The 25,316-nt window shown below is 39.3% G+C and overlaps 2 protein-coding genes across 5 annotated transcripts in view; one reads left to right on the forward strand and one right to left on the reverse strand.

Annotated features, from left to right (window-relative positions):
* gpr153 (G protein-coupled receptor 153) overlaps positions 1-19,608 on the forward strand; it is a 53,394-nt gene extending 33,786 nt beyond the window's left edge. Inside the window, exons 4-7 of one of the 4 annotated variants that reach the window (XM_072682251.1) lie at positions 4,842-5,031; positions 7,300-7,329; positions 13,472-13,491; positions 14,982-19,607. In XM_072682251.1, the coding sequence (XP_072538352.1) occupies positions 4,842-5,031; positions 7,300-7,329; positions 13,472-13,491; positions 14,982-15,767 (1,026 nt within the window). In that variant the 3' untranslated portion in view covers positions 15,768-19,607. Of the gene's footprint in view, positions 1-4,841; positions 5,032-7,299; positions 7,330-7,969; positions 8,155-13,471; positions 13,492-14,981 lie in introns of all 4 variants that reach the window. The other 3 variants (XM_072682253.1, XM_072682249.1, XM_072682252.1) reach the window with 3 other exon arrangements.
* A 3,913-nt stretch (positions 19,609-23,521) lies between these two features.
* Positions 23,522-24,828, reverse strand: her3 (hairy-related 3). The gene is made up of 4 exons (XM_072682613.1): positions 24,781-24,828; positions 24,567-24,662; positions 24,311-24,392; positions 23,522-23,892 (listed from the first exon to the last, which is right to left on the reverse strand). The coding sequence occupies exons 1-4, from the start codon at positions 24,826-24,828 to the stop codon at positions 23,522-23,524; spliced, it is 597 nt and encodes a 198-aa protein (XP_072538714.1).
* Between the last annotated feature and the right edge of the window lie 488 nt (positions 24,829-25,316).

A 25,316-nucleotide genomic window follows, 5' to 3' on the forward strand; every position in this document is an offset into this window, starting at 1 on the left:
AAAACACTTACCAGAAAGTTGGCACAGCTTTGGAAAAAGCTTAAAAATGTGCTTTGCTCTTAATTAGAGGAGTGTTGTTCCCAATGGATCACAGAGATGCTTATGTGGACTTTATTATTATTAAATGAACCTTTGCGTTTAACCTCACCGAGCGCTCTAAGTGGGTCGGGCTAAAGGAAGAGAAAGAGAAGGAGAAAGAAAGAGAGAGAGAGACAGACCTCAACAGCATAGCCTCTCTCGTCCAGTGCTCTTGTGACAGGCTGTTGAAATAAATATATCCTCGCTGTTGTACCATGTGTCTCCATTTCTGACATTTTTCACTTGGTCATATAACTTGAATCTTAACATCCCTGATGTATATATTTTATTAATATTTAATGATGAATGGACCAATAGAAATACACTGACTGCAATATCCTCGTTTTTCCTTCTCCTGTAAAGTTGCCATTTTGGAGATGCTATATTTTTCTGTCTGTTATGATATGTATTTTTTAATGACTGTTGTTTATATGTGGAATAAAACTACACAATATGGACAAAATACGAAATATTAAAATTAAAGTGCCCATTTCATGTGGAAATTAATTTTCCTTACTTTTTAAACAATAAAACAGGTACATGTAGCACAGAAACACTGTTAGGTTTTCCAAATGGTCCATTCACTCCCCGGTCCATACAGTCCTGAGCTGCCAAACATTCTTAAAAACATGCTTTAAATTCCCTGTTTTGTGATGTCATATGGACAAAAGTATTGGGACACCTGCTCATTCATTGTTTCCTCTGAAATCAAGGGGATTTGTTTGTTAGGAGTAACTGTCTCTGCTGTCCAGGGAAGAAGGCTATCTAGGAGCACTACTGTGAGGATTTGATTGATGCAGATCTAGAGCAGATAAACATGAACCCAATGGCACCATGCCTAATGCCAGGCATGGGCTACAGGTGTATAAAGCCCCCCAGCATTGAGCTGTGGAGCAGTGAAACTGTGTTCTCTGTAATGATGAGGTGACCTCACTAAGGCTCTTGTCGCCAAATGCAATCAAATCCTCACAGCAGTGCTCCTTCAAAATCCTTCCTCCCCGGACAGAGATAGAGACAGCTACTCCAGCAAAAGCAGGATGAACACTTTTAAACAGTGAGTGAACAGGTGTCCCAATACTTTTTTCCATAATATGCACTTCTACAGTAATTCTACAGTACATTTACTTCATCTGAACTGATGTATGTTGTTTGTAATGTGGATTGCTAATACTAAAGTGTTTACAGTGTTGTGAATGTGCTATGATTTTCATTTTTAGCTCTTTTTCTCTGTTTCGGACATCTTTTCAGTGCCATTTTAAAACTGGAAGAGGTGCATGGTCCTCTCGCCAGGTCTAGGCCACTCAAAGGCAATCAAAACTGTGGTAAACACACAGGATCAGAACTGGCTTGGTCTTAAAATAGGCCATACCCAATCCACTAAAATATGCCTGATCCAGATCTAGCCAGTGGATCCATAGTTATTGGTCATTTTGCAATTTGTGTTCCAAATATGGTGAAGATTTGAGAGTCTAGGCATAATGTATTTTAATATATATTAAACTTGGACTTCCCATTGGTGCCACTGATTAGCAGTATACTGCCACACTATCCAACTCAGTGGAATAATATTGTCCATGGCCCTTGATTTTAATAGTCTCTGACGCATACACATGAGTTTCATGAGCCTTGGAACTGATTGTACTGTTTTTCCTGTGCACCAATTTCCAATGGCCTACACAGATGTATGTAATGACCCTCCACACTTTTTTCCACTGGGCTGTAGAACCTTAGACTAATGACTAACTAGCTTGAGCAGATTTATTGCATGCCTTTGCGACAGAGCACTTCTCTTTAGAGCTCTAGGGCCCCTAGACGCTGCCTCAATGCCATACACATTTTTAACCATACAAGTTCCTGAAAGGTTTTTGGCTTGAATGTATGGTACCAAGAAAAATACTCAATTAATATGAAACTTATATAGACTATATAGACTTGCGATAGGCTAAATTTATCAGAATACATGTAATCACAGACTAAATACATCACTAGTGGCAGATTCTTAAAAAACTACTGTTCAGATACTCTCCCACACTGCGTACAGTGTTTTTCATTTAACATCTGCTGCACTTCATCTAACTAAACCAGTCTAATCACACTGTTTGTAATGAAACCTTAATCAGTAACAATATCCTCGATATACAAGCACCAACTTGTATCACGATAACAAAACGATCACAATCATAAAATGAGTCTTTGAAAGGTTCTTTAGGGCATTTTCAGTACATCACATGCTATTCCCAGACTGGGACATTTTTCACAATAGAGCAATTAGCGCTTGCTTGAATTTGGACTTACACTCTCCTTATTATTGCTGAGCAGGCAGTTAGACTGTTGTGCCGCTTCATAGTTGTGAAATGACACTACATAAAAACACAGCTTTGCATCAGCAGCCAGAGTTAGAGAAAGCACAACTGGCCATGCTCTCTCCAGGTGGCTAGATAGTGTGCTCTCACTCTCATCACTCTTAAGCGATGTTGGCCGGTACAGGCGGTGGCAGTGGAGCTGGGGACCTGGAGCTTTTCTTCGGCGGCAGTTTGAAAAGAGGCAGTGGCTGCCTTCGCATGTTAGGACCGCACCCTCCTATTGTCGGGAGCATTGCTAGTGCTGGGAGAGCTATGATGGGATGGGTTAATAGGGACTACCAAATTGGGAAAGAAAGGGGGAAAATTAGACAAACAAACAAAAATAAATAAATTATAAATACACAGTTCTGAGTAAATCTACCCTTCTGTTCTGTCTTGGACACAGGTGTGTACATGGTATTAGAGCTCTAGATGTCCATACGTTTGATTTCAGTACACCAATTTAGGGGGAGGAATGCAGATTGGGGATTCAGAACTAAACAATGTGAGTTAGGAGAACTTTTGACTAAACTGGAGTTGAGTTAACTAAAAAAACAACCCTCTCTGTAATCAGTTACTGCATCATTTTACATTGGCCTGACTTTACATTTGCACTGTATGGTCAATCCTGTGCATTGTGAAGCATGACATTTGAAAAACCACTGGAGACACAAGCAGATAATTGGCAAAACACAATATGCTTAGTACTCTTGTTGACCATTGCTTGGTTCTTGCATCAGTATGTTCATTAAAGGGGTGGCATTTATTCCCAAAGGACATCAAGTGAGTTTTGCTTCCGACATCTTACTAAACAATATTAGGCATTTTACATGCAGGTGTTGTCACCAAGAAACCTCAAGAGTTCATGCGTCTTGCTCCAGTTGCATCAGAGCTTGCTTTATTATCCAGTTCTCTCACTAACCATCCATCAATATTTAATATGCTCCTGTTTATCTTTCATTTTCTCTGCCTCTGTAGCAAAGGCCAGTAGGTCTTTTGCTCTGGCTCCACTCCTGCTTCTATTCATTCGTTATGCCATTGCTCATCACCGCTCAGTTATTTTCTAGCACTTAATTCAATAGCCTGTTTCTTTATAATACTTTAAGGTATGTAGTTACACTAATAACCCAATTTAAGAGCATACTTGAGATACATTGAAAACCACTGTCAACAGAGAGGTTATATTTAGAGATGTTCGGAGGTGTGCCGGGGCATCCACAAGGCCCTGCTTCTCTCCCCTCCACTGGAATAATGAGCCATTTAAATGCATTGACATCTATATCACATCACACTTCATTTATAATGGCTTTTTATGGCGAAGGCACTGAATGGTAGCTTACGGCCCACCTGAGTGTCCTTTGGAGCATGCTTCACCGTGATATACTACATGGTTATGAGTACATATCATAAAGTGTTGTGGTAACTAATGGGCTGAAATAGATGCTAGAAGGTACTCTTGTGCAACCAACTGAGCTAAGCCTTGCATGAGGTTGAATGGCTTGCTATGCTCATGTTAGCTTAGTATTAGCTTTGGGGGATTAAGCTGCAAAGGAAGCTGTGAGGAAGCCCAGGCAGGCCACTCAGGTTTCCACCCAGTGCAGCTTTTCCACTGTTACATCCTGCATGGCTGCTGAGGGTGGATCGTTGAAGATTGGCTAGAAATAGTAAGGGATCCAGTTTAGGGATCCAGTCATGGATGACTTTCAGGGACCATTGCATTTTTTGCTGTTGCAGGTCTAGATAGAAGCCAGTTAGTCAATGTCCTACAATCTTTGATTGATGCGAGCTCAAGTATGTTGGAGAAATGTGAGTCTTCTGTCTTGTAGAATCGGCTAGTGTGATTGTGTTGGACTATATTTGGGCTACATTTGCTCTGCCGTTTGACCATAGCCATTGTTTATCCTTCATTTGAAAGAGTAACAGCATGCTCACCACCACATGCTACCCTGATAATGATGCTAAATCTTTGAACAGATTGGAAATGCTACATCATATACTAAGACAACTTGGTCATCACTGAGAAAGAGGCAATGCTACAGTCAAAGCATAGACTAATTAGTATATCCTATCCAGTGAAAGATGCTTGAATGTATGAAGATTGCTATCTTATGCAGCAGTCATCATGCTAATTAGAATGATGCTAAACCTTTGACTGGAAGTCAAGGAACAGGAATGTAAGACAGTATGCTAATGACTACAGCCTAGACTGAGAATGAAGCTCATCTTCGAACAGCATCCTAGTGTTAATGTCGTTTTTACTGGTAGAGGGAGTGTTCAGTGTGATGCTCGCTTGACCATTTAACGAGAATGTTACCATTTAAGAATCACCCCTTGAATGGAATAGGAATGCTACATCTTGTAGTAAGACTGTAATAATCTAATAAGCACAATGCTGATGAGGCCTGGTCACTTCTTTTACAGGTGGTGAGTTTTGCTAGTTTGAGGTATGACCGCTCCTACAGCTGGATGGTGCTGTGTGTGCTCTGGTGCTCCATAGCTCAGTCCATCCTGCTCCCCATGTTCCTCTGGGCCTGCGACCGTTACAGGGCTGACGTCAAGATGGTCTGGGAGAAATGCGTAGCTATCATGTCCAACGACGACGTGGATGAAGGTAAGAGCCACTGGGGAAACATCTGCATGGTGCCAGACGAGAAAAGCATTTAGATAAAGGAACAGGAAAAGAGGGATTAGGGGAAGTTTTTCCCCTTTCATGATGGGATTCTTTTGCATAGGACTGGGTCATCCAGTTAGACGTTGGCCACCTTAAATCTAAAAGTCATTCAGTTACAGACTGTGCTACAAACTGGTGAAAGTGTTCATTCAAGAAGTGCTAGACTTCTCTTTGGGACAGCCAGTGATTAGTCTCATTGGATTTATCATGTGACCTAGTTTTTCTTGAGAGAGAATATTATGGCATTAAAATAATAAATCTCACCCTGAAATAACAAACACAGTGTTTCTCCTGTCCTAACTGAGACATACAGTATGTATTCAGATGTTGACGGGGACATTTTTCATAGTTTGAAAGACAAGCTCATTATTAGAATATAATAAATAATATATAAAGGTGGTAATGGTATAGTGAAGTGACTGGGTTTTCAAATACATTAAACATAGGCAGTGCCAGTGGAGCTATAACTGAAGTTGGCAGTAGTAGTGGGCGATATACCAGCTCTTCTAGTATACAGATTAAACTCTTCTAAAAGTATGAGCTGTGCCTATGAGTATAATAGGTCTCAAAATATCAAAAATAAGGAGTGGCAGACAATACACAAAATATGTCATATTTAAATGTTCAGTTTATTACAGCCTTCAGCATTACAGAAGTTCCTAGATGCTGGGCCAGTGCCAATCCATCAGTTTTGTAGTGGCCATGCCAACACCGTGTTGCATGTTTACTGTCCCGAGAATCATGTCAGTAATAAACTCATTTAATAATGTAATTTATTGATGGGCAAATTAATTCAGGCTCAATATTTGAAGGTCTTTTGTACGGTTCCGATTGATCACATTAGCCACAATCGAACATGCTGGTCAAAACAATACAGTAGAATACATTATGTCATAACCATTATATTCGTGTGCTACAAACAAGTGCGGATAGCATGTTCTGCACTGTTTGGATGTTGAATGGCTGAGACAGGGATGCTGAAATTGCAGCAGTCCTTGATAATAAGCTTCTGGCTTTTAGTTATTACTAACCAAATTTCAGTAGTGGTGTCTTAGACGCATGTATGAAAGATTTAGCAATATTTTGTCTCTTCGTGTTTACCCCTGTTTCCCAATTATATATATATATATATTTTCTATATACTGTGCTATACAGTAGTGATTAACACTCTTTATGAGCACTCTTTATTAACACTCTTTATGAGCATGAATGTCATGGCAGTATTGGCCTTTCAGTGATTACTCAACATACTGTCTAAATTGAACATGTAGGGTCAAAAACTCACACGGTTCCCACCTAGATTAGTAATTTAGCGGCGCTAAAAATATTGAAATGTTTTATCAGCCAAAAAGTTATTTTAACCATGGCCAAGGTGATGGTAGCGAAATTCTCTTGGGGCTGTTTTGATGTCAGTGGAACTGGTACATCACACAAAGTGGCATTACTACAGACTAGCTAGAAACCTAGAAACGTTTGAAACCTGGACACAGCTGCGATTTCCAACAGGACAATGGCCCCAAACACACATCAGATATGGTGGTGGAATGGATAAAACAGACAAACATTGAGGACTGTGCTTAAATGTCAGGTCTGTGCCAGTAAAACCAAGACATGCCACAAAGACTGGTCAAAAATGAAAGATGCATGTTGTACAGTGGTTTCAAAGAAACCATTAAAAGCCTAATATTACCATGACATGTGTTGTATGAATAGTTTGAATTGCCACAACTTTATTCCAAAAAATATCTGAAATTTTTATTACACCCTTGTTTTTGACCATACCGCCCACTACTACGGCTTAGTTTCATCTCCACTTGTTTCCAGAGCTTATCGTTTTTTTCATTTTTCTTTGTGTAATACAGTTTAATTACGCAACTGTATAATTGCTTTGATAGACTCATTGTCTAGGAACAGGTCCATCAGTAAAATCAACTTGATGATATTAAATTATATTAACTTAATATCAGCAGTCAATAAGAAAGAACTGCAAACATGGTAATAAAATCAGGTCACATGATAATAATGGAGCTAGGCAAGATGTTCTTTATTAGAGGCAGTATTACATAAGTATTCAGTAACAGGGAGGGAGTTTGGGTTTTGTCTTGGGTGTCCACTGATTAGCAATCAAATTAGTGACTCAAATGTGCAACAGAAGGCTGTTTTTTTTATTGTGCTCTTAATATTATCAGTGCTTCTGCTTCTTTTCAGAGGGCTTGCCTTGTATAACACAGCTCAGTTGTATGTATGAGGGTTGTTTCTTGTTCTTACCTGCCACTGATCTGCATGACGAGCTGCCTGTGCTAATAGCTAATGTCATCCTTCATCCCGCAACCAGTCCACATTTGCCTAAGATCAGCATTTTGCACTGCCCTACAACTGTTCATTTCCCCCAGCGAGGGTTACCCTCAAGCGTTGTAACCACTACGACTAACATGTTAATCCTGAAGTGATCACATGTAAAATTATTACCTAAATTAATTAGTTAGTTTAGTTTTTTGTAGCTTGGCTTAGCTTTGCGAATGATCCACCATAGTCATAGTTTTGTTCAGCGAGTTTCTCTAGAGAAGAGGCCATTTGTTTTTTTAGCAGCACGCTAGAGTACTTCCTGTTTGGTAAACGACAACAGTCATGATGTTAGTAAGAGAATCCACCCTACTCCCCCCCACCCCCTTCCAACCCACCAATGCAAATGTTCTCCAAAGACTTCCTATTAATCTAATCTTCTTTTTGTCCTAAACGTCTTCAAAATTTCAATGCGGACCCCAAACCAAGAAAAGTGAATTGTCTCTCTCTACCTATTCGTCTGTCTGTCTGTCTGTCTGTGTATCTGAGCACGTTGATTTTTAATCCTGATATATATGCTTTCTGCGTTTTGCAGAAAACAGCCAGGATGGAGGCATTCATCCGGACTTAATATATGACAGACCATATGACTATAGCTCCGCTGCTGATATCATGACGGTAGACCGTATTGCCAAGTACGAATTCTCGACCTTAGAAAGGGGGGTCCCCCAGGGTTATCCATTGAGGGAGCATCAGGAAGATAAAATGCACTATTTGCAGGTATATTTCCACTGATTTTATTATTTTCTTTCAAATTTTCCTCATGAACTGATATTTATAATATACTGTGCATGCTGCAATGGCCCTCAATATTATTACAATATTTTCTAATACTGTCGTATCCTCTCCTGGAATCATTTTACATTTCTGGTGTATTACTGATCAGAAACTTGATACATACACAGCTGCTGTTCAGCTGATCAGACTCAAATTAGCAATCTGGCTGAGTGTTGTTCAGAATGTCTGACCTAACAGAAAGCTTTCTCCTTACATATCAATGATGCCTTTATTCTTTAGAGCATGGACATGACAGCAGTCACATATTTGTGATGCCAAATCTGAACTCAGGTATACAGATATATAAAGGATTGTTTTAATATTGTCAGCTTTACGGACAGTTACACAGAGCGAACAGACATTTAATCAGTGTGCTTGTGACTATAGAAAAAATACTGGTGGGGTCCAAGGCATTTGGAAGCCAGTGGCGAGCAGACCTGCTAAGCCTTTATACATTTTTGGCGTATCCATTACTAATGATTAGCTACAATAACGTTATATACATCATCGATTGTCTGCCTAGGGCCTGACCCATATGAAGGTTTGCTGGTAATATTGGCCAATATTAACAACAGTTTGCGTCCTTATTGATGCAATCACCGATAATTAGCGTTTTTTGAAGAATGGCACCTGTCACAATTCAAACTAGTGACCTGCTGATTATAGGAAACAGGTCCACCACTTGGAAGCCCATTAAGAGCCACCCACTGTTCAGCTAATACTAGAAAATACTATCAGTACTAGAAAAAAAGAGGATAATGAAAAGAAAAGAAAACTGGATAGCTGGAATTTTTTGATGTTTGGGTTTAAAGGTATATAATTATTTATCCATTGACCTCACACATAAATAGTAAGTATTGGTTTGTAATGGACATTGCTCAGATGTGAAGTTACAACCTTGTTATTTTGCCTAAAAATGAATAAAAAATAAAACAATACCCAATAAGCCCTGTTTTTATTGGCTGGTTTATGGCACCAGCGACAGCTCCACATATTATAGCGTAGTTTTTTTTTGTTTTTTTTACATTGTTACTGTAACAAAAACACTATAATTAAGCCCTAGTCCTGCCACATAGTGTTTGAGATCCTCTGCTGCAGACACTGGTACAGGGGAAGCTGTGATGTTCTAGCAGCATCTGGTGGTGATGTGCTGATCTCTAGTATCAACAACATCATATTCACCAGAAGCTGCTGTTGCATTTTACCATTTCACCATTGTAAATAGGATGAGTCAATAATAGGGATTTTGGAATTGGCCTGTTTTCCAGCCCTGTTTTGATCAACTAGATTTTCCTTTAAGAGACAAAACAACAGAGCTTGAGGTCCATAGGAAAGTCAGCTTTCTCTATGTGCTGAACTCTCATTATTTAACTGTATTATTTAACCATGGTAGATACAGTTTTCCATTCCAGGCCCCCTAAGAATTGTTGCTCACTAAGAACTGACAACCTTATTAGTCAGTAAAATATAGTTTAGATACAGCTATTGGAGTCTACAAAGATATCAATGACATTATAATTTTTTTCGGAATTGTTAACTCCCTAAAATTAGTATCACATCAGCCACCAAACCTTCGTATTGGTCTTAAACACAGCAGTAGCGAGTGAACAAGCACTAGGGATTGCCTGAGATCCCATTTACCCCACTGTTGAGAATCTTCTGTGCAACTCTTCATGGGGATTCTTCAGTTACGTATCAGCTCGCTGTCTAAACTATAATTATTGCTTCAAATCTGTGTCACATGCCTTTGGCATTGTGAGCTCTGTGTAATTGTTCATAATCTCATAACGTGACTGCAATTTTAAACACTGTACTACATTCCTTCACACGCTGGCTAAATCCACCCCCCCACCCCCCCAAGAATAATAAAGGCTGCACTTAGGAGGAACCATGAAGGTGGTGTTAGCAACAGACGTTTATCTTACTTTGGTGAGAAAGTCCTATTGTATCCAAACTCAAAGCCAGTTCTAGAGCTGTGAAATGCTTCTCTTCAACCCTTCAACACTTTACAACACTTCTAACTCTGTTTCTCTACATGCAGTCCTTGATTCTATATGACCGATCTCTCTCTACTTGATTGATATTACACTGTGATCACTCGTGGCAATAGCGGCTTCGATTAAGCAGCAAACAAATCATACCTAAAGTCTGCCGTCTGACAGAGATCTCTTACGATGAGGCCTGAATGTAGAGAATGAGTGCCTAACATTCCCCCGGTTCTGTGCCAGTCACTCCCAAAGCTTCCCCCAGTGTGCCATCTCTCATTTTATTGCAAAAAAATACAGAATTTTAATATTTGCCAGCTATCATTTGCCAGCGAACGCAGTCCCACTGTGGTACTACAAGCTCTACAAGTTGTAACAGAGGCATTTTGCAATAAAATGCTGATGCTCCTACCAAGCGATAGGTTGGTAAAAGATCAAATGTGCACAATTTTCTATTAGCAAAGGAGTCAAAGTAGTCGATCAGCTAAGGCATGTTTGGAGTCCAGAATTTGCAGAATGTTAAAAAGTCCAGAAAAAAAAGACTTAAAAATGGCTTATTTATCATTTAGCTTATTTCAGTTATATTTGTTGGGCATTTTATAGACAAGAGTATTAAAATCAAGTTCTATTTGTTTTTACACTTTTACAACTGTCACTAAACTGCTTTGAATAAAGAAGTCCATGTTTCCAATGAGCAAGCAGTAAGGAAAACCTGGAGAGGAACCTGGAAGACTCAATCAGTCCCCTGTGGATGATCAGCAGATCTTTATGCATGATTAGCATCCAAAGGGCTGTTAGATCACACCGAACTTTAAATGATGAAATAAAACATAGTTTATTAAACATAACCCTAATTCTAACCTCTAACTTCAATTCTTAACTTAATCCTTTATCCATTCCACAACCACCTTTAACATGTTCTTGGGGTGGTGGTGTGCCTGCTGGAATACCCAGTTGTGTCCAAGTTTCAACCGTCTAGCTGATGGTTTGAGGTTATGCTGACGAAAGTACCAGTTCTATTGGCAGCAGAACAGCCCAAGAGCATGATCCTACCACCAGCATGCTTAATTGAAGAGAAACTTCAAACGGCCCCCATCTTATCTTTAACATTCACCCAAAGAGCTAATATAACATAGTTTATTAAATCTAACTTTAATCCTAACCCTCATGTCAACCCTGAACCTAAACCTTAACCCTGCTGAGAATGAACAGAGGTTCATAATTTAACGCTTTGAGCTTCTGTAGATGAGCTATTCAATATATAATCTATATCAGAGGAGTTTGACCAGATCAGATAATACAACAAACACTAAGAGTCACATAAAGTTAACCAGATTAACCAAAGACTTATGCCAGATGTACACCGGTCAGCCATAACATTGTTATGTCTATTATTGAATACATCCCCCTTGAGCCACCAAAACACCTCTGATCCTTTGAGGCATGGACTTCACAAGACAATGAAAGTACATTTGTTCCAAGGTGAGGTGAGACCACCATGGATCAGACTCGTTTGTTCAGCAAATCACACTTGTGTTTAGTTATAATTAAAATCTGGGGAATTTGGAGACCAGGTCAATATTTTGAACTGCTTTTCATAGTTGAACATGCTGCAAGACCTGCCATTTTGGAGATGCTCTCACCCAGTCATCTAGCCATTTGTCATCACATCACATGTTCCTAAACATAAACTTCAAGAACTGACTTGCTGCCTATATATTAGATATCCCATCTCTTGACAGGTGCCAGATAATAATGTTATTCAGTTCATCTGTCAGTGGTTTTAATATGGTGGCTGATCGGTGATGTATCTACAATGATGATGAATTGAGTAGTTTTAGTTAAGACCCATCTCTTCCAAGAGTAGTGCTGAGTATCGTGGTATCCAAACTGACTTTTGTATTTAGTAGTATCTAAGCCTTAAGCGATATTTTGTATCCTAGTCTATACAAACTAGCTACGGATATTTTATATAAACAGTGAAGCACTTTTGTAAGTGGCTTTGGAGAAGTGCGTCGGCTAAATGCTATACATGTAAATGTAAATGTAGTACTAAAACTACTGTTATGGTACAATTTTATTTACCAAGGTACATACAGTAAAGGTGCAGGATGGTAAATATAATATAAAAAACCTAGAATCGAGACAGTGGATGGTGTGATGCCACCTAAATCAATATAGTACACTTCAATTCCCTTACTAAAGGTACTGAAGACATGCCCTTGCGGCTACCACCCCAGTGACAGTTTGGTACCTTTTTGGTTCAGAGAGTGTAGAGGGGGAAGTGGTGATGGACTATTCACTAAAGTCTTTATGACATCTAGCTGAGGTTATCAGTCTTATCAGGAGGGTGAGCAGGGCTTGCAGATGAGGCTCTCTGGCACAGCAGGAGAAGGACAATGGATAAAAGGACATTATACCCTGCCAGGAACCACATAAGCAAATTTTGGACTTTATAAGTGCCTTGGCTGATCAGCTGTGTTTGTGGTAAAGGGAAAATTTTGCAAGTTTGAGTTTTTGCCAAACTACCATAAACTCCATAAATACTGCTTCAGTGTGGCAGTGAGCCAGCAGAATAGTATTATTATTTGATACATTCGTATCTTCGTAATCGTAATTTCCCAGTCTGAGGTCATTAACAAGGTTTAGGCTGAAATTCATCTGTCTGCTTTGGCCTCCGTCATCCTCTTAGAATAAAGTTCTGCATTTCAGCATCTCCCTACCAGGTCGAGGTGTAAAACATAGCAGTCATGTCTACTCCCAGTTCATGGTATGTTCTTAAGGATATCAGGCGAACGTCTTCTTCAAGTGAGGAGATGAGAAGGAGCTCTAAGCTTTTCTTACTCACGTGCAAAAAGAAGCGACACTATTTGCAGGATTTGCATCTCTTTACCTCCTCAACTTTATGAGTGCAGACTAGTCACAGTGTTACACAGTCAGCATATATTATTTTACTGGCTCGATGGACTCGACCTGCCCACTATCTAATCTGACCTCCCGCATCATGACCAAAGCAGTGCCGTTGTACTCCATCGCTCATACAGTAATGCTTTGCTTCCCTCTGCTGGCCAAAGTTTGCACATACTCACTTCCAGCCAGTCACCCTCCAACACCTGCGTCCAAGAACATAGCATAGCGTAGAGCTTAAGCTGCTGTTTCATCCCTTCATTAAGTAAGGGTGCTTGGTGCTAATCTTGTGCTGTATGTTTATGAGAGCGCTAAAAAAAAGAAAGATTCTATCATCAACACTAAACAACTATGTCTCTCTTGTGTAGTTCTCAGAACAATGTGGAATGTGAGTATTAATCCGTAAAACTAAGCGATCGGGAATATCCATAAAAACGTAGCGATTGATTTTGACCTGTCAGATGCTTCTGCACTTTCTAGGGTTATTCCCATATACAGCAGCATATGACACATTTGATTGTAAACGAGACATCCCACCATTGGAGTTGCTTGTCCCACCTTAACTTTTCAATGAATACATGCAGATTGTAAACATGCACCATGAGCATGAATAGCATTGCAATGTTGGCCTTTCAGCAGCATACATCTATATATTTTCTATCCATTCATCAACACTAATATTTGTTTAAATGTCCTTTAAAAATGATGCTTTTGGTAGCCATCAACAAGCTTGACCACTCTTCCTGGCAGAACCAGGTGGAGCATTGCACTTTGTACAATGTAACAGTTCCACTAGCAGCAAAACAGACTCAAAGCATGATGCTACCACCACCATGCTTAACAGCTGAATTATTGTGGTTACAGGCCTTTCCTTTACTCCTCTGAGCATACCTCTGGTCATTGTGGCCAAAAATTCCAGTCTTTAAGTTGATAATCCTGGTAAACAATCTGCAGTTGTTTACAAGTGGCTCCAAGAGACATTTCCATTGTGCTGTGTACCCTGTCAGCCTCTTTTTATGGAAGCACAGAGAAGCTACCAGCTGTAGTCAATCATGATTACCAACAAGAAGTTAAGAGGCCTCGGCAAGTTGAAAGACATTTTGGAACTTTCAGCACCACTGATTTAATAATCTCAGTGGTTCCATGAATAGTTTTGACCTTGTATGTATATGTTTGGGCCTTTGATGATTTAATAAACACCCAAAAATTAAAAGTTAAGCACCAAATTGTTGTTTTTTTTTCTATTAAAGATGTATATTGTACACGTATTCTGCCACATTGTAAAGAACAGTTCAAATGTTAAATATCACTGAGAGCCCAAAATTGACATGACCTTCTTGACCATGAGGCATTTTCTTAGATTTACCAGTATTTTACCATCATTATCATTACATCTATAAACTCAGTGCTTGTAAGTCCACTGGTAGTTATGGCTTACTGTTGAGTAATTAAAAAAAATTATTGACTCTTTAAAATCCATTAAACTGCCAGCAACTGCCAAAACGTTTGAGACTTACGTTCCTCACTTTTATGATTTAAGAATAACTGCTAGTTTACCGTGTTTTAGAGACTGCCGATCCATAATCACCCTACATATTAACCTATATTAATATACACACATATACATTTCTATAATTGTTTAAAACCAGTTTCAAAATACTGTGCATGTATTCTTGACAAGTGCAAGCTGGGACACATGGGTACTGCACTGATGGAACGCCTCAGATCATTACCTTAGACGTAGCTAGACTTACTACAGTAATGTTTAAGAGCATGCCCCACTTGTTTGCTTACACTGACAATACATTAGTTGTGTTGAATGGTAATGTATATGATTAATGCGGCCCATGTCATGTGTATGTGTGTGTGTTGCGCCAGGTGCCCCCTACAAGAAGATACTCCCACGACGAAACCGACATGTGGACCACCGGGCAGATCCCTTCGTACCTGCACCGCTGGGGCTCCACCGAGGACATGGTGGGGATCCCGCAGTACAGCTCACCGCGCCACGAGAGGCGGCGGAGCAGCCTGGTGTCCTACCACGAGGAGAGCCGCCCGCAGCGTTCCCGCAAGAGGTCCGAGGACACGCACTCTCTCAAGCAGCTGCCTCGCGCCGATCGCTATGAGGACGACTTCAAGTGCTTCAGCCGGGACGAGGTGGTCAACTTCATCGATGAGACGCCGCTGGCCAGCCCCATGAGGAGCCCGCGTCGCGCCTCTGCCGTCTCGCTTGTGCCCGACGCATTGTACGAGCAGCACGTGATTCTCCTGCCACACTTCCCCCTCACGCACTTCGAGCGTGAGCCTCAGGCTCTGCGGCGAGCCTCCGAGCATGGCAAAGGCTCACGTGCCGAACTGGCCCATGAGTCGCCCCGGAGGGAGGGTTTGGGTGAGCAGTGCAGTGACGGCAAGGGATGCCGTGAGCACCGGAGGGACGCTAAGCGTATGCATGAAGCGGTCCTGCTGGGCCAGTGTGTACGGACAGGGGCACAGTCGCCACTCAGGGGCAAAACAGGACAGGTGGAGGCGCCCGTTTGGGTGGCGGACCACAAGCGGCACGGGACTAAGGGCGAGAGCAAAGGGAGCACGAATAGTTTTATAAACTCCACGTCCACGTCCTCGGGCTACATCACATTTCACGATTCCATAGGATCAACGACCTAAGGAGCCGTCGACAGTTTTATTATTACATGTCATGAGAAATCTCTTAATATCGATATTAGTATTATCGTTATATCTATACAAGTGGAATGTTTTTGTAACATGGGCACTTCGTTATCGTGTCTTGAGGAGTCGTCGATGGATTGAGGCAGGAGGATGTTCTTTTCTAACTATTTTCTTAAACGTTACACACATATCATCGCCGTCATGCAAAAATCTTGTATCTCTGTGTTTACAGTTTTTCACTTTCTGGCATAATTTAAATCTGGCAGTTGTTCTTTACATTGTATCAAAATTCAGTGATGAGCAGACCAGTAGAAATGCTCCAAAATGACTTTGAATAAGGTCTTTTTACACTCCCATTGAAAGTTAGGAAGCTTTCTCCTGTAAAGTCATTGTTTTGGAGATGCAAGGTTTGTGCATGACAGTGACAATATGAATCAATCGTGCTCTGTATCGCATTGTTTGGAGTTGATCTCTTTGCAGGAGCCTATTCGCTTCCGAGCCTTCTTGTTCAGTTTCGTCCTTGCATTTCATAAAAGCCTCGAGGAGAGTTCAAGCCGAGGGCAGAAAGGGCCTCATGTTCTGCAGTGCATCGCTTCTGTTTACAAACACACGCTAGCAGCTAGAAGCTCACACAGTTGTTAATCTGATATTCCACTCTTTCCAGCATTTCCGTTGTTTCTGCTAAAGTGGCGTTTGCTTTTTTAAGTAATTATAAATGTAATAAATGTACAGTAGTCATATGCTTTTATTATGGGTTTGCATTTGAAAAGCATGACTCTTTTCACGGAGTCCTTCATCAAAACACTTTTACTTACAATTTGAAACATTTCCAGAAAAAAAACTTACTGCAGATAAAGTTGCAGATTACATTAATTTGTGGGATACACTTTATTTCACAGCGGTTTCATTAAATGCTGAAGAACGTCTGGAAAATTTCTCTAAACATTTCTCTTTGGCTTGTACAATGATATTGGAATTATGCTGGCATTGGCATATAATTGTGGTTTTACTTGTCATCATACCAACCTAATTAGATTTGACTGGGAATTCAACCTAATATTTAAATGTATGTTTTTTTTTTAAGCTCCAGAGAAGCAGAGGTTTAAGACATTTATCAGGTGATGCTGGGCTAATGTGCTAAAATATGTGTTTTATTCATTTTAATACATTTGTGACCTGTTATATTTCTCTGTAATGCTAATCCAGATGGATCTAGCCTCAATTTGTACACTTGTGTGCGCTATGTGTGGATATCGGCATTGGCAGATATGTACATGGAAAATATTGGTTAAATCCACCAATATTTCCATCCACCTACAATTCCAACATCACTGCATCACTACTTTTTTAATCAGATCTGTATTTTGAGAAAATGTGTATTTAGCTTAAATAGGGTACTCTGGGGTAAAACACCCCTACCCCTACTTCCTGGTCATTTACACACCAAATCGCCAAGTCCATAACGTGCATAAAAAGTGCATAACGTACATACGTTTAAGTACATAAGGGGCAAAACGCTCCACTTGATTGGAACAATTATACAGTTCATATTGTTTTAAAGCTCTAAAGCAGCTGATTATGTAATAAGTAATACATTGTTTAAAAATCTATCATTCGTAGAACATATTTAGAAAGAAAGTATAATTATACTAGCTGAAGCTAACGTCAACACATCAACTAACTATCCTATTTCTTATCATTACGTCATTATTACGAGGCTGCTTGTTGTTGTTGTGCATGAGGGTAAAGGGTAAAAGTAACAAAACGTGTACAGCTGAGAAAACAAGCTTAACGTTTATGTTACAGTGAGAAACACTGACGAATGTGTCACTATATAGAAATAAAATTGTATTTTATTTTACATTAAATAAAGGTTTTAAGGCTGTAACGTTTCATATTTGTAACAATGTTAAATCTTCATTCACAGGGTGATATATACCCCATTTTTAAGATAGTTAAATGCTAAAGTTTGGGAACCCAAGGCCAAATTGCATATTTTGTTGTTTTTCGAAGTGAAAAGAAATTCACTCTGCTTCTACAGAAACCTGTTAAAATAGTTGCTTGAAGGAGTTAAAAAGGGTTTTTAGCTACATTTTGGATCATTGACCTGTTGTAGAAGGCAGCCTCCTTTGAGCTGCAGTCATCCCTGTCTGCAAAAAAAAAATACAACACTTCATATGGCCATGGAGTCATGCTTAACAGTTGGCAAGGTGTTCTTTTCTTGGCAAATACTTCTCCTGATAATTGTGGGTAAAGAGTTCATTCTATTACATTAGTCCATAGCACTTGTTTCCAGAAGGCCTCTAAATGTTCTTAAACAGACTTTAGATATGAACTTTTGAAAATAGGCTAAAGGGTAAAGTTCCCTTCTGATGATTCTACCCCGCAGATCATGTTTCTGGAAGCAACACTGCACAGTAGAACAGCACACTCCCACTCCTTTGTTGAGTGAATTATCCTGCAGGTCTTATAGGGCTTTTGTTTTTGCCTTTCTCGACAGCATAAAGACATTTCTTTCTGAAAGCTTTCTTGATCTTCAAGATCTTGCCTTGACTTCCACAGTTCCCCTTAACTGCCATTTCTTAATGACATTTTACATCTTAAACAGTGATAATTGGAGCTAGAATTGTTTTGATATCTTTGTATAACACTACCCTGATTTGTGTCATCAGTTAGCTTCATGTCTTACGAGTCCAAACTAAAATAACGTTATATTTATGCATTAATATTTGCAGAATATTTTTTTAAGAAAACATTAGAATATAAAATTTTGCCAGGGGAGCCCAAAGTTTTGCATACTTATGCATACTTTTGCATACTTTTGCATAACTATATATTAACCCTTAGTTAAAAACCCTTTTTAACTATATATATATATATATATATATAGAACATTTATTACAGCCAAATACTTTTCAAAAGCTGGTGCTTGATATTTTGGCAGCTTTAAATGAATCAATTTGTAAAATAATCAGATGCCCTTGAGATTTCATACAACAATCTTAACATTTATTTTCTTTTTGTTTTTAGATTACTGACCAGACCATATGTTTTCTACACTATAATTTACCACTTGTTTTATCTACTGGGAGTGGCTTATGGTTACCCTATAGATTTCATTTTTAGTTCAGCATTTTGACATGGTCATTATCGAGGAACGTCTTCGAAATGAATGTATTTACATTGCATGGGTATGTGATAGATCACTTTCCACCACACTTATTTGTTTCTCAAATAACTATGATAAGATGTAGCACTCATCCTTTATAAGGCACTTTGATGCTCACATCTCAAAGCTGGTGTGAACAGGCCACTTTGTAGTAGCTTAAGAGTCTGTTGAATTAGGACATTCCAGATTTTACGATTTCAGTCTCTCCCACTTATGAAAAAAAAACTAACAAACCAGGATCTGAAGAAGCTTTACAATTTTTTGACGTCACAGAATATCCGTTTATTTTCGCATGTTTACTTGCAGACAGGCTGTTTTTTAATAGTTCCCTGTGACATTCTTTTAAGGTTGGATATAATGTTTATTTTGTATCATGTCTCAGACTAAAGACACGTCTTTCGGGTTAATGAATTAACAGTGTTTGATGTTTTGTTGCGCAAATGATGGTCATTATTTTCTCTTTCCTGTAAAGTGAAGTACAAAGAGGATATGCCAGTTGTTTGAAATTGTTGGACCTGTATTTTGCATTTGTATCAGTAAAAGAAAAGATTCTCTAAAATCTCAATGATTGAGATTCTGGGGCAGAGATTTAAGATGTGGTTTGAGAGATACACCTCTGATTTCAGCGGTGATCAAAGCTTTTAAAATATTTCAGATATGATTGCTGAAATGATTATTACAAATAAATCAAATCAAGTTGTAGAAAAAAAATCTGTTATCTTTTATTCTGACCTCCCAATCATTGTTTGCATATACTGTAATAATGTCTCTACATTTTCTACAGTACTGTAAATACAGTGTTGTACTGTAACATTTCTGTCATTTTAAAGTATCAGAATGCTAATAATACTAATTTTTTTAATTTTATAATTTTTACTAATGTTCATAAACCCAGGTACACTCCAGCAGGCAGGTGGAAAAACTCCTCAGACCAAGACATAAGGCCACTTAGCTGACCCAGATAGACCCAGACAGATGCTCATGCTCTGCCCAAGAGCCCTCAGAGCCATGAAGTACAGTCACTACACAGCCTGGGAAGCATCCAGACAATATAGCCAAGTAGATTTACTTTAGCAGTGGAAACATCCAAGCTATGGTGTAGAGTTGCTCCGGCAGCAGGCCATGGAAACATTGGAAGCATCCAAGCCACAATGTAGAGTCACTCAGGCGGCATAAGATGGAAACATCCAAATGGCTATCCACAGTCGCCATGCTCTATAAAGGATTTTCTAGAAAGTCAACAAAACATTTCAGCATGAGATTGTAGAACTGAAATTACACCAAAGTATAGTAACTGCTGTCCACAACTACACTTCACCTATTTACTGACTTCAATGCTTACACTCTACAAGGTGAAAGTTTAGCCATCCCACACATTTTGTTGATGTTCTACCAAGTAAGTAAATGAAAATATTATAACCAACAATACTATATTTTTAGATGTTTTGCTCAATATTTGAAGTATTTGTAATCATTTATTGATACATCATATGTCAAGATCTATTTAGGATCATTCTCTGTCAAGTTTTTTGTCTGTTGATTATTGCTTTTTTATTGCTTTTTGATTAACTGCTACTTTTATTTAAGTTTATTGTTAATACTATTAATGGTGCAATTAATAACAAAAAACATCCAGAAATGGCTTGTGGATGCGAGATCAACAGAGATTGGTCAGACTGCTTCAAGCAGTAACTCAGATAACCACTTTGTACAATTATGAACAATTGAGCAGAAAAGCATCTCAGGTTCCACTTCTATCAGCCAAGAACAGAAAGCTGAGGCTGCAGTGGGCACAGACTTACCAAAGCAAGTCAGGACTTGATTTCTATTCAGGCACACAGTCGATGGGGTCAGAAATTGGTGCCAATGGCTTGAATCCATGGCCCCAACCTGCCTTGTGTCAACAGTCCAGGCTGATGTAGGTGGTGAAATGGTGTGGGAAATGTTTTTGACACACTTTGGGCCTGTTGATACCAGTCATCGCTTGAATGCTGCTATTTTAGTGTTGTTGCTGACCATGTGCCTCCCTTCATTTACCCATCTTCTAACAGCTATTTCCAGTATGCACTAGCTAAAATACTTCAAATAAACAGAGGGATGAGGTTCATCAAGAGCCCTTTTGGCATTTCAATGTTAGGAGTGTTCAGGAGATATCTGAGTCCATGGCAACTATACTTCCATTAGATCAGCTTTATATTAGCATATGTTGCTGCCAAACCTCGGGTTATGTGTATTTATGAGGTTCTACACGCAAGACCCGAGTAGGACCTTGGAACTTTGGGCAGTAAACACTCATCCGCTTTTCACAGCGCTTGAGTGAACGCTCTATGATGCTAATCACAGGCATTATACCACGTCTTTTCTTGGATCTTAAGGTCTGCTGCTCTTCAATCAAGCCAAAAACAGTTAAACAACAGCTTCTCGAGTTCATAGAACTTCTTAAAAACTCCAGGACTCAAGTCCATGTGTTACTTATTCTAAAGCTGTCCTTGAAAGGAGTCTGTTCCTCGGCTCTGGACGATCTCAGCAGCGCAAACAAAGCAGGTTGGGAACTATTTATGGTTCATCCGCACAAATGCAGGAGAAACGCATGGGAATGGTTTAGCCAACGGGAGACAACAGTTCATAGCCTTTTTCCGTGTTGTGTAGGAGTGACCAATTCGAGTCTCCACTTTGTCCCCTGAGTGTCCACAGCACGCCGCCGCTGCTGACTAAAGCCTGCATATAAAGATGGCGAGGCGTGGCGGAGTCTCCTCTCCGCGCGGCGCTTCCTCTCCCACCTTATTCTCCCACCACACATCTGCCGTCATTCACAGCCAACAGCTGAGAACTTCATAGTATAAATGAATGTTTTTACTGTTCCGTTTTTTGGGAGGACAAATTATTTTTCTTGTAGTCTAAAGAAAAATAAGAAAAATAAGCAAGTTGATTTGTCAGAATTACAGATGCTGTTTTCTCAAGGCCACTTTTGAGATCTCGAAATAATACGTTGGGTTAATGAGATCACAAGTTACATTAGTTTAAAAAACAATTATGGTCTTGATAAAACCTCAAGAACATTCATCTGAAAAATCATCAAGAAAAATTCATTATTGTGAGAAAATGTTTTAGAGTTCACAAGTAAAATCAGTTGCCATCACAATTTTTTTTTGGTCTAAAGATCACAAGAGAAATAACTTGTGATCATGAAAAAACAATTCTTTTTATCTTGAGATCACAGGAAACAAAAGGAATAGTTTGTGATCACAAGAAAAATGAGTTATGATCAGGAAATAATGGTACTGAAGATTATAAATAACTCCTGGCCTTTCTGTACTTCCATTGGCTTTGGTGCGAAGCGTATTAAAATCCATTTTTCATTTTTATTTATTAAGTTTTTTCATTTTCGGTCGATTTCTGGGGTTTGGGTTTAAACCTTATTCCCTGGATGTTTGTGTTAAAATGACCAAATAAATTACCTGAAAGTGAACTTAAATAGAATCAAAGGATTGAATTCTATTTAAGGGGGGGGGGGGGGGTGTGTTAGCGTTAGTGAATAACATTGATTATCTAGTTAAAATGGCACCAGTCAAGGGGTGGGATCTACTTATTAGGCAACAAGTAAACAATCAGTTATTGAAGTTAATGTATTAGAAGCAGGAAAAATTCTTAAAAGTTCTGAGCCACTTTGACAAGGGACATATTGTGATGGCCTACCAAAAGTGACTAGCCCGTCTGGTCCAATCCCACAGAAAAACTATTGTGTACAAATTTCTGAAAAAGTTCCTTTTGGCTATGTTTGTTTGGGTTCATGACATTTATGCATCAGAGCTGTTGGTGGTACAATTGGCAGGTGGTTTAAATGTTATTGATAATCATCTGTGTATATTGGTCTAAACCTACATAGTGCACCAGTTTTTTTTTCTTTAAACTCATTTGCAGAGGATTCCTCAGTCTGAGAGCACCAATGAAATTGCTTCTGTTTTGTATTGTTTTTCTTACTTAATACATGCTCCATACCAATTTACTTTACCCCTTAAAAAGCTTATGGGCTGCCAGAATAGCCCCACCAGTTTGTACAGAGGTCCTGGTAGTTGCTGAATAAATAAGCCTTAGTAGGTAATAAGCCTTGGGGTGTTAAGGGGTTAATGAATACTTCATACTAATTTACTTAATACATGCTCCATACCAATACCTAGCATCCAACAGTTAACAGCAAGTTAACAGATTTAATTTGCATTTCACAATTTATTAATATTTAGTGTGTCCACTTTCTGCTTTAATGGCAGTGTGCATAAATTCTCTGTAGATCAGTAGATCAAATCAACCTGATAGTCCTCTAAACTCTACCGATTTCCATATTTATCCATATCCATATCCATATTTATATATAGACTTCTTCAAAATAGCCTCCAGCTCACTTCCACACACCTGATCAGACAGACAGATTTCCAGCCATTCTTTTTTCTCATTTTATTAACAAAATAGACATTTGTACAAAAGGGTATCCCAAATAGGATCTAGTGCAACCAACAAGAGCAAGTTATATCTATAATAAAAGTAAACAATTTCTATACACTCTACACACATCTGCAAACGCCTGCTACCAAGGTCGCCAGTAGTTCTGTTGTAAGGATGCAGGAGCGCTGTAGCTGCGATCAACACGACTGTGCTTGTGTTGTTCGAAGAGTCCGAGGGCAGGCTTTTTGTCTTTGGCACAGATTTGAGTCCGGGTTGACACGACGTCGTGTCTTCGCTCCTTCTTGGAGGCCGGAGATGAGGTGCAGTCGCTGTCCACAGTGCTGAAACTAGGAGCCGGCGCCCCGAGGCGGAGGAGGCTGCGGGACAGGTGAGCCAGCATGGTGGATCTACACGCCGTGTTCGCATCAGCCATGAGGAGATACTGGTTTACACTGGCGAGACAAGTCGTGTAGCCGGCGTGATAGTCGACTGTACCAGAGTTAACAGTGAAACCTGCGGATTAAACAAATGGATTAAATAAGACGCTCGTTCAAACTGATCCTCTTTAAACAAATGTGCTAAAATCAATCAGATTATGTCCTTAGACTAGATTAGACACTGTTAGCCTATTGACACATTTCTGCGTCCAGTGTTTCAACAGAAAACAATAGGTTGTAACAAGCACTTAAAAGTTGAAATGAAATGTTTTGAATGAAAGCAAAAAGAAAAATGAAATGAAAATCCATTCATCATAAAATGTATAGATCACCTGCTAAATTAACAGTATGTCTAAAAGTAAAAGAAAATGGATACAGGTTCCTCAAGGGTTTCTATGGTTCTACAATATTGTCTTTAGACTTCTTATCTTCATCTTTTTTATCTTTTTTACAACAAAGAAAATGGAGAAAGAGAAAGAGATAGCCATACAAACCTTTCTCAGACTTTTGAAGATGTTTCAGATGTTTGACTGTGAGCTCCAAAATATCAGCTTTTTCAAGTTTTCGCTTGCGAATCTAAATAAAAAGGTAAGATAAAACAGGCCACGTTTATTCCCAAATTGAAAGTGAGAAACAGCAGGTAAACACTTAAGTCAGGCAGACGAGTTCTAGAAAATGACACGAAATAATAAGATAAAAAGACAATACAAACAAAACACACACAAAACTAGTCCTTCTATTGAAGCTTACGTTGTTGGAGTAGAGGCTTTCTAGAAGAGTCTTTAACTGTTCCAAGCAGGTGTTGATGCGTGCCCTCCTCTTTTTCTCCATCATTGGTTTGGAAACCTGGACAAGAAAAAGGAAACTGATTATCTGATCTGATTTTTTTTTTAATGTGTGATGAAATGATCACGTTCAGTATGTTAGAATACACAACTATTTCCGAACTAATAACTAATCTCACCTTTTTGTGAATGGATGCTTTCGTCTTTCTCAAACTCTCCGAGACCATTTTTTTGCTGCAGTAGTTGGCTGTGCTCTTCACACACGCGCTTTCGCTTATCTCTCGAACTGGAGTGAAGGAATTTAGGCTGTCAGGCCTATTTATACAGAGAGACTCACTTAACATCTCAATGCGGCGCGCGCCCATTTTTCCCCATCAATATCCATCAACCGCAGACCTCCTGCGGTGGGATTGGCTGGCCCATAGTCACAAGCAGCGCAGAGGGCGGGGTTTGCCGGAATACAGGTAGGGAACAAAAATGGCACCAGTGGCGCGCAAAGTGTGTAGGTTACAACAGCCAATCAAAATACAGCTTGAGACCACTAGCCAGTATTGCTGGGTATTGTTTGGTCTACAAATGAAAACTTTATCATCATGGTGATATATCAGTTCATAGTAGGAAACTATCTATCTATCTATCTATCTATCTGTCTGTCTGTCTGTCTGTCTGTCTGTCTGTCTGTCTATCTGTCTGTCTGTCTGTCTGTCTGTCTGTC

The sequence above is a fragment of the Salminus brasiliensis genome, chromosome 6 (genome assembly GCF_030463535.1).
Source record: "Salminus brasiliensis chromosome 6, fSalBra1.hap2, whole genome shotgun sequence".
Taxonomy (NCBI): Eukaryota; Metazoa; Chordata; class Actinopteri; order Characiformes; family Bryconidae; genus Salminus; species Salminus brasiliensis.

What these genes read in the sequence shown, in the direction of transcription:
- her3 (XM_072682613.1), bottom strand. Translation starts at nt 24,828, where the DNA reads ATGGTCTCGGAGAGTTTGAGAAAGACGAAAGCATCCATTCACAAAAAG. An exon ending in AAAGCCTCTACTCCAACAAC is followed by an intron (nt 24,393 to 24,566) that starts GTAAGCTTCAAT and finishes CTTTTTATTTAG; the next exon opens with ATTCGCAAGCGAAAACTTGA. An exon ending in TCTTCAAAAGTCTGAGAAAG is followed by an intron (nt 23,893 to 24,310) that starts GTTTGTATGGCT and finishes TTTAATCCGCAG; the next exon opens with GTTTCACTGTTAACTCTGGT.